At 39.9% G+C, this 13,258-nt stretch overlaps 1 protein-coding gene across 3 annotated transcripts in view; it reads left to right on the top strand.

Moving 5' to 3' along the window:
* Ppp1r21 (protein phosphatase 1 regulatory subunit 21) overlaps positions 1-13,258 on the top strand; it is a 124,016-nt gene that overhangs the window by 50,834 nt on the left and 59,924 nt on the right. For 2 of the 3 annotated variants that reach the window (XM_021253834.2, XM_004839417.3), the window contains exons 16-21: positions 2,690-2,782; positions 5,773-6,015; positions 7,425-7,457; positions 8,936-9,052; positions 11,485-11,583; positions 12,558-12,686. In XM_021253834.2, coding sequence (XP_021109493.1) covers positions 2,690-2,782; positions 5,773-6,015; positions 7,425-7,457; positions 8,936-9,052; positions 11,485-11,583; positions 12,558-12,686 — 714 coding nt within the window. Of the gene's footprint in view, positions 1-2,689; positions 2,783-5,772; positions 6,016-7,424; positions 7,458-8,714; positions 8,812-8,935; positions 9,053-11,484; positions 11,584-12,557; positions 12,687-13,258 lie in introns of those variants that run through there. The other variant, XR_002392946.2, reaches the window with a different exon arrangement.

Genomic DNA, 13,258 nt, shown 5'->3' with positions numbered 1-13,258 from the left:
TTTAAATATCTTTATAATTTTTTCTAAATACAGTTAAGCATACATGGTAATTGCAAAAAAAATTAGAAGATACAGCAGCACATTAAGAAGCAAATTATAATGATGCCAAATTCCACCACCTAAATGTAGTTAGTTACTATTTGTTAGAATATATCTCAGTCTCTTTGTTTTTTTTTGTTTTTTGTTTTTTGGTACCAGGTATCGAACTCAGGACCTTGTGCTTGCAAGGCAGGCGCCAGAACCACTGAGCTAAATCCCCGGCTGTTAGAGTATATCTATATGTTAAAAAGTTTTAATATGTGTACAGGTACTCATGTGTGGGTGTGTATATATTCGCAGTAAAAAGCAAAATGTGTTCAGCTTCATATGCTGTTTTAGAATCTTTCTCAACACATTGTGGATATGTTCATATATATCCTATATATCTGCAATATAAATTACTATCATCATTTTAATGCCTCTGTAGTATTTTATTCTCTCAACATGTAATAATTTGGCCATTCCTTTGCTGGTAGATATTAGTTGTTGGCTGTTTTTCACTGTTACATGTAGTGCTGCAGTGAGTATTTTCATTTTACTTTTTCCCCTTCATTTCTTTAATTTTTTTTCCAGTGTTAGGGATCAAACCCAGGATCTTGTGTATGCTAGGCAAGCATTCTACCCCTGAGCTACGTCCCTAGCTCTCTTTAAAATTTTTAATTATAAAATACATAAACACATTCTTACATTTGATTAGAATATTATAGGCAAATTATCCCTAGTTCCAGTTTCCATCTAGAGGTAATCGTATTTATCAGTTTGCTATATAAGCTTCCAGACTCTTTGAGCACTTATATCAATCTATATAAACTTATGAACAATGTATGAAATTCTCTTTTCTTTTTTTTAACCTAATGTAAGTTTCAGTCATTGTATAGTTTTCCTTTTTGCATTTAAAGTGTTGTAGTGATCTATGCCATCACATGTTGTGTCCTTTTGAGTACAGCATAGAATTTTATAAAATGAGTGTCCATAATCACTTAGGTTTCCTTTCATAGGTGGACATTAAGGTTGATTCTCATTTTTTATTGTTATAGTAAAACTGCAGTGGATAGCCTTGTAAATGTCTCCTTTGGCATATGTGAAATACTGAGAAGTAAAATGTTTTGAGGCATGTGGTTTGCACATTGTACATTTTGTTTTCATTTTTGCAGTGCTAGGGATTGAACCAGGGCCTTGTACACGATAGGCAAGTACTGTGCCACTTAGCTATAGTCCAGATTGGCCTTAAGCTTGCCATCCTCCTGCCTCAGCCTCCTGATTAGCTGAGTTTACAGGCATGTCTAGCTACATTTTAAGTTTTAATAGCTACAGCCAAGATTTTCCTTTATTTGTGTAATTGTTTTAATTATATCTTTACAATTAATTCTACCAAATGATAGCTCAGTGTTTGTGAATATTTAAAATTTTGTCACATTTGTCTAGCCTATACTTCAGGAAGGTTACTCATTTATGAGTTAAGTTTATAGGCATATCAACTTAACATATAAATTTAATCTGTATCTCTCAGGAAAGGCTTCTCAGTGTTATTTTTATTTGTATATCTTTGCATATTAATGAGATTGAATGTCCTTTCATAGTTATCATTTGTATTCTGTCTCTGGTAGGTGTTTTACCTATTTTATTTCAATGAATTAATTTATTTTTGCGATACTAGTGGTAGAAGCCAGGGTTTAGCCTGTGCCAGGCAAGGGCTCTACCACTGAGCTACACCCCCAGTTCTTCAAATTGAGTTTGCAGCCGGGGATTTGGCTCAGTGGTGCCACCGCCTGCCCTGAAAGCGTGTGGTCCTGAGTGCAATCCCTGGTACAGAAAAAAAAATAATTGTAATTGCAAGTGTCTTGTTGAGTTTCCCAGTCTGGCCTCCAGCTCCCAACCCTGCTGCCTTGGCCCCCTGAGTAGCTAGGCGTACATGCGTGCACCACCCCCCGCCCAGCATCTTTTACATATTGTAAAATAAATATCCCTAATGAAGGTCAAAAGAGCTTCCTGTGTGTTAAGAATTTGGGGCTCTGTGGAGTACATGCAAAAGTCCAAGTCTCAGTCCTTAGCTACAACAACAATGAATAATTTTAATATCCAGCAAGTTGTTTTTCCTTGTATAGTGCTCATTTTTTGCCACAGCACTTTCCAAGGTCATGGAAAAACTCACCTGCATTTTATTCCAGTATTTTTGCCATCTAATTTTTAGAATTAAATCTTTGATGTAGAATTTATTCTGATATAAGATGTAAAAGAAGGATCTAAATAGTTCTTGTTCTAAATGATCAGGCAATTGTCTTTACACCATCTATCCAATATCCTTTCTCCACTGAATTAGAAATGTAGTATTTGTCACATAATAGATTTTTATGTATACTCTTATCTGTTTGTGGGTTTTTATTCTGTTCTTAAATCTGTATTTTGGTGCGAGGGCATGTAGTTTTGTTTAGTGTAGCTTTTACAATTGGCCTAAGTTCTCCTTCATTATTTTCTTTTTTCAAAAGAAATGCATCTATCTTTTCACAAGTACAGTACTAAAGGAAATAGTCTGTCTGCACATATCTGAATTTATCCCCACACCTGTCCAGCATTGTCGTCTCTTTATGTAGGGTCAGAAGGGTGAGGGGTGAAGTATTTTTTCCTGAATTCTTGCTTACTTTTCCCACAGCCCCTTCCAGAGTCTGTGCCTTATGAGGAAGCCCTGGCAGACCGCCGGGTCCTTCTCAGCTCTACGGAAAGCCGGGAAGGGCTCGCACAACAGGTAGGGCCCTGGGAGTCCTGGGAACTGGCAGCTGCAGACCTGCTGAATCCTGTGGAAGTGTGCTGAGATGCATAGAGTGATGAGGGATTCAGAAGACTCATGTCATTGACATGTGACTGACATGTAAAATTAGTTGTTCCGTACATACTAAGAAGCACCATAGGCATCACCAAAAAACATATCAGTACTCTAAGTACTTGGTCTTGATTCAGTTGATGTTACAGTTGGCACAAGATTAATACTAACACATTTGAACCCTGATGACTGATTTTTTAGACACTAGATTTAAATATCCAAAATAGTAAGACAGCAAAGGAAGGAGGAGCTAGAGAATCAGCATTTGGTTTCATTTCTTAAATGAGCAGGGGTGGAAAATTTCCAATGATTAATTGGTCAATTGAATTTGAGTAGCAGATGAAGGTGAAGGTACGATCTCTTTCAGAAGTTGGTACCGAGATCAATTTAGCTTTTATCAGATTTATTTATTCAGTTCACCATCTGACTTGCCTATAGTTTTAGATATACTTACAGGGAACACAAAGAAATTTTTCTCATGGGGTGGGGATGTAGCTCAGTGGCCCCGTGCCTGGCTGGCAAGTGCAAGGTCCTAAGTTCAATCCTTGGTGGCGGTGGTGTGTGTGTGGGCATTTACCTGAGGCAATATTCTGTCAATTCTATCCTTATTCTCATTAGATATGTATCACTTATCTTTTCAGTGTTAATGCACTAGAATGTTGGGACTAAAACTTTCATCTACATAGTAATTCCTGAAAAACTCCTCAGACACAATAAAACATGCCTTAAAAATTATTTTTTAAAATGTGGGTTTGTTTTTTTGTTTTTTGTTTTTTTTGGTACTGGGGATTGAACTCGGGACCTTGCACTTTCGAGGCAGGCAGTGGAACCACTGAGCTAAATCCCTGGCCCTAAAAAATGTTTTTAACATAAGAAAAGTAAGGTTAAAAGAAATTAAGTGAATTGTATGCAAAATAGCAAATAAATGACAGAATTGCATGACCTCAGAGCTGAGGCTTGGCCTGCTGTGCCACTGACCTCTCAGGCATGTGAGGATGCACTGAGCTAGTAGGTGGCGGTGTGACACAGCAGGAAGACCTGGACTTGTGGACCAAGCAGATGGGGTCCCAAATTCTAGCTGTGTTTTCTAGCTTAGCAAATGGTCTAGCTGCTGGGAGCTTTTATTCTTTGAGAAATAAGAACTAGAATTGTTAGGAGGCCACACTGGGATAATTGGAAGAAAGTGCCACAAACAGTACCTGGTACATAGTAATTGTTCAGCTATGATAGCTGGTAAAGTGTTTGAACTTTCTGTAAGAGTCCTCTTATTTTTATGTAATTCTCAAGCTTTTATTTGCCCTGAGAATTTTGGGTTTTTAACTTTTTATTAAAATATAACAAGCTGGACATAGTGGAGCATGTCTATAATCCCAGCTGTCTGGAAGGTTGAGGCAGGAGGATCGCAAGTTGGAGGCCAGCCTGAGCAACTTAGTAACCTAGTGAGACCCTGTCTCTATAAATAAAAAAGGGCTGGGAATATAGATCACTGCAAAGGCCTGGAGTTCAGTCCTCAGTACCATAATAAACAAACAAAACATAACATACTTACAGAAAATACGCACATCACTAATGTACATCCTAGTGAATTTTCATAGGTGAGTATTAAATGTAACCAGAACCTAGACGTTAAAAAGGAAAGGGAGGGGGCTGGGGATTTAGCTCAGTGGTTTTGCTGTCTGCTGCACAAGCTCAAGGACCCGAGTTCGATCCCCGGTACCAAAAAAAAAAATAAATAAAAGGAGAAATCAAACTGCTTTAAAAAAAAAAAAAAGGAAAGGGAGTGTTTCTCTATGTAAGGTGTATTTCAGAAAAGGCTCAAGAAGCCTTCCATACTACCATACCCCATTCTCCTGCGTTTTCATGCCATAGAGTGGCTGGTATGAACCTTTTGTTAAATGCAGTTACACTGTTTATGCTCCTTCCCGCCTAATTTGACTCAGCACTGTAGGAATAAAAGTTCATGTATCATAGACACACCTACCTTTGCATTTTGTCTTTTGAACATAATGAAATAGGCAGTTGAAATTGCTCTGCCTGATAGTGATATTGAGCACTTTCTTCTTATGTTTATAGTCTTGTTCCAGTGCCTAGTTTGGTGTTTTTGTTATTTTTATCTGTTTTTCTATTAGGCATCTTTTTCTTACTGACTTGCAAGAATTCTTTATATGTTCTGGGTATTATATCTCTGTTGAATGCCTTACAGATTCTTTTTCTACTCCTTGTCTTTTCTTTTACTCTCCTAATGAAGTCCTTGATAAACAGGTTTTATTTTACTTTATTTCAGTTTCTTATTTTAAGGTAGTTTTGGTTTACATTTTATAAGCATTTTTGGGTGACTGTTCTTTTTTTTTTTTTTTTTTGGTACTGAGGCTCAAACTCGGGACCTTGTGCTTGCGAGGCAGGCAGTGGAACCACTGAACTAAATCCCCAGCCCGGGCCACTGTTATTGTTAGGATCTAAAGTGTCCTGCCAAAGGCTCATAGTGTTGAAGGGTTGCTTGCCAGTTCATTTCATTGGCTTTGGGGAAGTGATCAGATCCTGAGGGTTCATCACTGATGAGTTCCTAACTGAATGGGCCATTACAAGGTGGGGTCTCGTTAAAGGGTGTGGGTCATGGGACCTGGTTTTAAAAACTATATTTTATCCCTTGCTTTCTGTGCTTCCTGGTTGCCATAAAGAGAACAGCTTTCTACAACCATCCTTTTATGTCATGATGTTCTGCTTTACCTCAGGCCAAAGCAGTGAACTCAACCAACCATGGACTGAAACCTCTGACACCATGAGCCAACATAAGCCTTTCTTCCTTCTAAGTTGTCATTAGGTATTTTGTCACAGTGATGAAAAGCTGACTAACATAGCTGCTAAGTCTCATCTGTATCATCCCTAAGATGCATAACTTTGTATTACTTTTCAAGGTTCAACAGAGTTTGGAAAAGATTTCTAAATTGGAACAGGAAAAAGAACATTGGATGTTGGAAGCACAGTTAGCCAAAATCAAGCTAGAGAAAGAAAACCAGCGAATTGTGGATAAGCTAAAGAGCACCAGCAGTGGGCAGCTGGCTGGGCTGGCCCAGGAAAGTACTGTTGTGGTGACCACTGCTGTCCAGGATGAAGCCATGGCAAAGGCCTCGTTGGAGCCCGTGCAGAGCACTGGTCTGGTGAGTGTCTTTGTGGTTGTCCATGGTTTTCTTTTGTGCATACTCACTGGTAAGGATCTAACCTAATGTTCAATGTAAGCCATTGTCTCAATCTATTTCAATTGCTACAACAAAATACCATGAACTGGGTGACTTGCAAGAGTGGAAATTTTCTCCCAGTTCTAGAAGAAATTGAAGATTAAAGTACTGGAGAGTTTGGTGTCTGGTGAAGGTGTTTCCTGGACTCATATGGTGGCAGGGATGCAGGAGTCCTCTGGTCTCTTCTGTACGGGCTCTGATCTCATGAAGTCACCTCCCTGGGCCCCCAGCCTCCTATACCATCACCTTGGGGCTTAGTATCTTTTTTGTTGTTGGTTTTTTTTTTGGTACCAGGGATTGAACTCAGGTCCTTGCGCTTGCGCAGCAGTCGGCGAAACCACTGAGCTAAATCCCCAGCCCAAGGCTTAGTATCTTAACATATGAATTTTGAGGAGCAGATGCTCAGACCATAACAGCCATCTAAATTACATGTTAGTTTATAACAGTAATGACCTATGTGCCTCTAGAAAAAAACAAAGCAGGTTAGTAAGTAGGCTGTTTCCTTCCAAAGCAGCTGCAGTAAATTCCCTGTAACTCCATTAAATTCCCTGTGATTTTACATGAGAAAAGATATGTTTTCCATTTCTGGAAAAGATACATTAAGTCAAATGTAAGATGATTCTGTTCTTTCATAAAACATTTGTAGTGTTTTTTGTTTGTTTTGTTTTCTTTTTTGAGACAGGGTCTCACTGTATAATTCAAACTGGGCTTGAACTCACTGTATGGCCTAGGCTGGCCTCCTTCTGCCCAGTCTCCCATACCACCACACCCAGCCCTTTGGCATATACACTTTTTAACTGAAAGAAAGAATAATTGCTACTCCTGCTTCACTGAGTAGAAAATTAAAGCTCTTCAAGTATTATAAAAGACTCTTACAGTAGGTGAGTGTAACGTCAGTTAGTACACTGCTCACTGCTCAGAATAATGCTTTGAGGATATTATTTAAAATAGATGGAAACTGCCTATCAGTGTCATCTCTAGTTAGCAAAGTCCATTGGAAGAGACTCTCCAATAGTTTTAAGTGACTGTACTTCCCCTTTCACCTTGAACTATAACCTGAATTCAGTAGTCATAACTGTTTTTGTTTTGTCTTGTTTTGTTTTTTGAGGCAGGGTCTCACTGTGTAGTCCAGGCTGGCCTTGAACTCAAAGTGATCCTCCTGCCTCAGCCTCCTGAGTGCTGGAATTATAGGAGTGATCTTCCCATCTTGCATCCCCTGTACTCTGTAAATCAGTGTGGACTGAGAAGTGAAAATTTTACAAGTGTTCAACCTGTTTGTGTTTTGAAATGCAAACATTCTTTTTTAAAGATTCTTTTTCCTTATGTTCCAGATTGGGATTTTAACCAGGACATCTGACAGTGAGGTAATGCACACTTAACATCATTGTCTGTTAGTAAATGCCTGGCAGTGTATTTGTTGGCAAAGTCCTGTAGAAACTGTCTTTGTCCACTTTTTTCCTGACAGTTATAGCAAATGTGGAGCCAGTGTTTTCCTCCTCTGTCAATGGATTTGTGTTTCTTCTGTCTGTGGTTCTATTTTAACTGTCACCAACAAATGATAGGCTGCTTTTGTGATTGCCTTGTTGCATGCCTTGCCCTGGCAGTTTTGGCCCTGTGCAGCCACCTCTTGCTGGTGTGCATGTGAAGCTGGGGGCCTTGATGAGCAGCAGCTTGGAATGAGTGAGCGCAGGTCAGATTTGGCTTGTTACACATCTGCATGTTTGGATTTTGAAATATTCTAAGATGGAACTTTACAAGGAACTGTTGAAAGAAGCTGAAGTTATCCAGTTTACCATTCAGCATGGAAAACTGATAATTATAGTTCAAGTAGATTGATAAAAACTTTGATTTCCTCATTTACCTTATAGTATAGGTAATCTTGAACTTCTGCATGTATTTTTTTCCTTCAGTGATGTATATTCAACTCAGAGGCACCCCACCACTGAACTGCATTCCAAGCCCTTTTTATTTTTATTTTGAGATATAGTCTTGCTAAGTTGCCCAGACTGGCCTTGAATTTAAAAACAGTCCTCCTGGGTCCAGGGATTTAGTTCAGTGGCATTGGGCTTGCCTCACAAGACCAAGGTCCTGAGTTTGATCCCTGGTACAGCAAAAATAAATAAATGAATAAATAAAAACAGTCTCCTAGGGCCGGGGATTTAGCTCAGTGGTTCTGGTGCCTGCCTCACAAGCGCGAGGACCTGAGTTCAATCCCTGGTACCAAAAAATAAAAAAGTCTCCTGCCTCAGCTTCCTGGGTACCTGGATTCCAGGCATGCTCCACTGCACTTGACTGTGCATGTATTTTTAAACTAAATTCAGTAGTGTCTCATTGCCAGAGTAATTAGGAGGAATACAAGTCTGGAACAAAGACCAAAAACTGATGTAGAAAAAATTTGTTAGCATGCTTGAGAGTATTAAAGTTGTCTTAAGATAATTTAAGGAAAAAAAGGAATGTTCAAAATTTAGCAGTTACAATAAATAGCCCTTCCAATTAGAAGAGGACAGAGGAGCCAGACAGATGGAGATTTTGAAAATCAGGTTTGTGGCTGATCAAGGTTGGATAGAGGGCCGAAGCCTGAGTGAGCCTCCCAGTACTTCAGCTCTGCTCTCTGCTGATAGGTTCTGAAGCCACAGCTTCCTTCTGAGAGAGACAGAATGCTGAATAAAAGAATTGGAAGTGTCTATTTACCTGCCATGACTGGTGTTTCTTTGAAGGGTAGGCAAACTTCGATTCCCCATCCAATTTCAAGCGCACATGTGCAAAATAAGGTCTTTTTCTTTTGCATAGAATTTCGTCATCTCCCTGGCAGTGTTTGTTTATATGTATTTGCTCTGTTTAGGTTCCGGATGCGGAATCCCGTGAAGACCTGATTAAAAACCACTACATGGCCAGGGTGGTGGAGCTCACATCACAGCTGCAGCTGGCTGACAGTAAGTCGGTGCACTTCTATGCCGAGGTGAGTGGGACTCGTCAGGTGGGGTCAGGAATCTGGTCCCTGTCCTGACCTGCTGCTCACAGGAGAGAAGCCAGTGTCTTGTTTTATGTCTCCTTGAGTCTGTATATTTGGTTACAGTTCATACTGATGAGTCTGTGTGCCATTTCAGTCTTCATTTCAATAAATATAAACATAAGACTCATTTGTCATTTCCAAGTTTCTGCAAAATTCTTGGGAGACTTGGAGTGTCCTTTCCTGTGGTCACATAACGTATAGTATTTTTTCTTTCTTTTGAGACAAGGCCTCACTATGTAGTTCAGGCTGGCCATGAACTCGCTATAGAGCCCAGGCTGGCCTTGAATTCACAATGATCCTCCTGCCTCAGCCTTCCGAGTGCTGGGATTGCAGGTGTGCTCCACCACACCCGGTGCATTATATATGTTTTGGGGCATTATTACTAGAGATTATGTGCTTTAGTTAGAGACACTGATCTTTTTAAATACTCTTCAGTTTTTCAATGATAAGTAAGATTTCAATGATAAGAAATGAATTCCTATAAATAAGATGAAGAATGTGACCTTTTCAATCTTTAAAAGATACAAAGTCTTACTTTTGTTACTTTTTTCTTCCTTCACCAAATAATCACTTTTCTCCTGAGAATTAGAAAACCATTATGCAGTATAATCAGTAAAATCATGCACAGTTTACAGAGTAGAAGGGAAAAATGAAGGAAGAAAGAACAGATATCAAAGACCAAGAAATGAATATTTCTCTTTCAAATACTCTACTTGTCTAGAGTATCTCTCTCTCTCTCTCTCTTTCTCTCTTTCTTCCCCTTTTTCCCACTTTCAAATAAATCATCTGTTTTTATTTTTAACAACAACAAAAGAGATCAAGAAACAAGTTGTAAGATAAATGGATGCTGCTCAGCAAGGAAGACCTTTATGGTCTCCAATTTGAAACTGTATTAAAAGGTCAATTGTAAGTGGCAGATAGAGAATTATAATGCTTAAAAATTTTAAATAACTTGAAAAGATGGCACTCTTTGTTGGACGTTAACTTTGCCTCTGATTTTCTCCTGCACTGCAGAGATGGAGAGAGACATTGATAGGTCAGTTGCTCTATGTAAGGACAGGAGGTCAGTTGTGTTAAGTGGAAAGGTGCTTTGCTCCTTTTTCTGCCAAAATAAACAAGGTGCCTAACTCAGTGGGTTTGCCAGAAACCACTGACCCTGTGCTCCTTGAGCAGAGTGGTGGTGACAGCTGCTGGAGTGCACAGGGGAGGACGGGAGGCCGTGATGGGCAACGGATAAGCCTGTCCTCATTGTTGGGCTCCCTGCCTGCTTTCTGAATTAGTGTCCTGGCATGAGATGGTGTCGTCCTCGTGAGGAACCACACCTTGCATGTCCCTCTCCATCTTTGTCAGGTTGGGTGCTAACCATAGAGCAGAGGTTTGGTTAACAGGAGGTGGTTGATTGGCTCTCTGGCTGAACTGTCCTTGAGAAGTAAAATAAGTAACTGGAGAATTTTTTAGACCATTTTATTTCCCAGACATAGGGCTATTTTAGGAATTGTCTTCCATACAACTGTGATACAAGAATTTTTAGCTTGTCCTAGTTTTTCCATCTGTAAACAGGAAGTGGTGGCCCCTGTATGACTTTACTGGAATGATGAGTCTGAGCATCTGACATTGACACAGCCTTCAAATGTGTCTCACAGTCTCCTTGTTAGCTTGGCGCCTTATCAGAAAGTCTAGTGATCCTTTGAACAGTAGTGTGAAATGGAATTTTTCTTTTTCCTTTTTCATCTGCTGTGTCTCTGGCTGGTCTTGTTTTTTTTTTTTTTGTGGTACCAGGGATCGAACTCAGGTCCTTGTGCTTGCACAGCAGGCAACGAAACCATTGAGCTAAATCCCCAGCCCTGGCTGGTCTTAGTTTGTTAGAACTCCCAAAGAAGACAGCTGTGATCTTACAGCCCTGCTCATTTTTCCCATGTAGATAGAGCATAACCTATTTACTGTGGGACTATAGACAGTGGTCTCCAAGGAAGGTCTTAAAACGTAAGAAAGGTATCTTAGAATCCAGTATCACAAGGTATTGATTAATTTTGAAGTAATAATCACTTCCCTTTTCTTCCACCATAAGTATAAATTAATCCTGGATAAATTTAAAAAGTTCGTATGTTTTTTGTAGCCACTGGTCCTTAGGCCAGAGCTAGGAAAAAACTGATGAGCTTGAGTTGGTGGACTTTTTTTCCTTTACTAAAATAAAGAAGTTAAGGCTACATCTTTCTTCTGTGTACCCCATGCATGGCATAGGTATCTGTGGAATGAATGAATGAAAGAATGAATGGCTTTTAGCTTTGGAGTTTATTTTTTAGTAACCTTCCCCGAAGCAAACTTGGTTTTGTTCTAACTTGTTTGTCTTAACAATGGAATGTTTTCTGATTCTGCAGTGCCGAGCACTCTCTAAAAGACTAGTGTTGGCTGAGAAGTCTAAGGAGACACTGACAGAGGAGATAAAAGTTGCCAGTCAGAACATCACCAGACTTCAGGTGAGTGCACATGTGTTTCCTATGCAGGTGTCATGTGTTTTCATGGAGAGTTCCTGGGTAGCAAAGTCCGCCTTTCCCTCAGAGTAGTGGCATCTGACCTCTACACATGCTTTCCCCTAACCACTTTATTTCTATCGTTAAGTAACATCTTAATTACATCAGGCAAAAACGATTGTTTCTCTGACTTGATCTTAATTTTAAATTCTTTTTGTTTTTGTTTTTTTTTTGGTATGGGGGATCAAACTCGGGACCTTTCCTTTGTGAAGCAGGCAGCAGAACCACTGAGCTAAATCCCTGGCCCCCTAATTTTAAATTCTTTTATAGTCAGTGTTTGTTTAAATAGTACTTATTTACCCACAAGTCCTTCTTCTTTTTGTTTGTAAATACTCATCACTGTAGGCTGTCGGCTTTTCTGTACATATTATGCTGTTCTTAATACCCTCCTTCCTCATTGCCTTGTTTCAAAGCCTTGCTTTTCAGAGGGTTCCTGTTAGTGTAAACATGATGCCAGGCAAAGGAAGACACTGGAATGCAGCAACACCCAGCTGCTCCTCCTTCCTGACAGGTTTCTCTCAGGGTTAGAGCTGATCGGGCTGAGGAGAGGTGAGAGGTGGGAGGAGAGAGGAAGGGTGCTCCTCTGGGGAGGGAGCCGCCCAAGGGCTGGGGCCTTCAAGCAGATTTGGAAAGATTGTTTTGCTCTCTGGTTTTTCTGACAATTTTGTACCTGTCATAGAAGGAAATCCTTAGAGTTTTGCAAAGAAGTTAAGCACACATTTTGAAAATTGAGAGAAAATATTCCCCCATTTCTTTTAACGTCATTCTCCTTAGGCCTATGCTTTAACCTTCATGTTAATTTATCGATTAGGCCATCTTGACAGTGTGGTTTTCCAGAGTTCTTAAATAAATTTAAAAAGCTCCAGAATGGGATGAGTGGGGCTTTATTTTGATTTTCTCTCTTTCCCTTTGCTGCTTAGGATGAGCTGACAACCACCAAAAGGAGCTATGAGGATCAGTTGAGTATGATGAGTGACCACCTGTGCAGCATGAACGAGACACTGTCTAAACAGAGGGAGGAGATCGACACCCTGAAGATGTCCAGCAAGGTGTGTGAGGTGTGGCATCTGCAGGGTAACGATATGGTGAAGAGAGTGGTTTCATTGCCATGCACTTCAGGAACTGAAGGTTATGAGATTTAACATGCTTATGAATCATTTCCCTTAATATCATTTGTCCTGTCCAAAAAAAGTAAAATTAGCTTTCTTTGGTGGAGTTATAAGCTGACAAGGTTTGACCTCTAAGGCTTTAAATACTGTGCTTGCTGCCTTGGGCCTTTTGGCATTTCTGCTACTATTGTATAAGAGTGAAGGGTTCTCACAGAGGACTTGAGAGGTTGCTCTTTGTTAATGAGGCTGAATGGAGCCGCTGAAGAGTGACTTCAGGAAATTTATTTTCGTAAATATCCACCTAACCTGGGGAAGTCTTGCCCCTTTAATTCCAGAGGTTTCCTTCGACTTAATTTCTCATAAAGCCTCTGCTTGGGTAGGCCAGGGTCCATAGACACTGGGTAGTATGTCTGATTGGAATGAATAGCCACAGATCACATCTCTATCACTGTATCATAGTGTATGTATTTTTTCGCTGTGAAGGTAAGCTTCAAGGGGCTGGGGCTGAGTGC

Source organism: Heterocephalus glaber, unplaced genomic scaffold, assembly GCF_053883595.1.
Source record: "Heterocephalus glaber isolate CG9 unplaced genomic scaffold, H.glaber_assembly_v1.0 deba00001457, whole genome shotgun sequence".
In the NCBI taxonomy this organism is placed as follows: domain Eukaryota; kingdom Metazoa; phylum Chordata; class Mammalia; order Rodentia; family Bathyergidae; genus Heterocephalus; species Heterocephalus glaber.
This window is presented reverse-complemented; position numbering and strand designations above follow the sequence as displayed.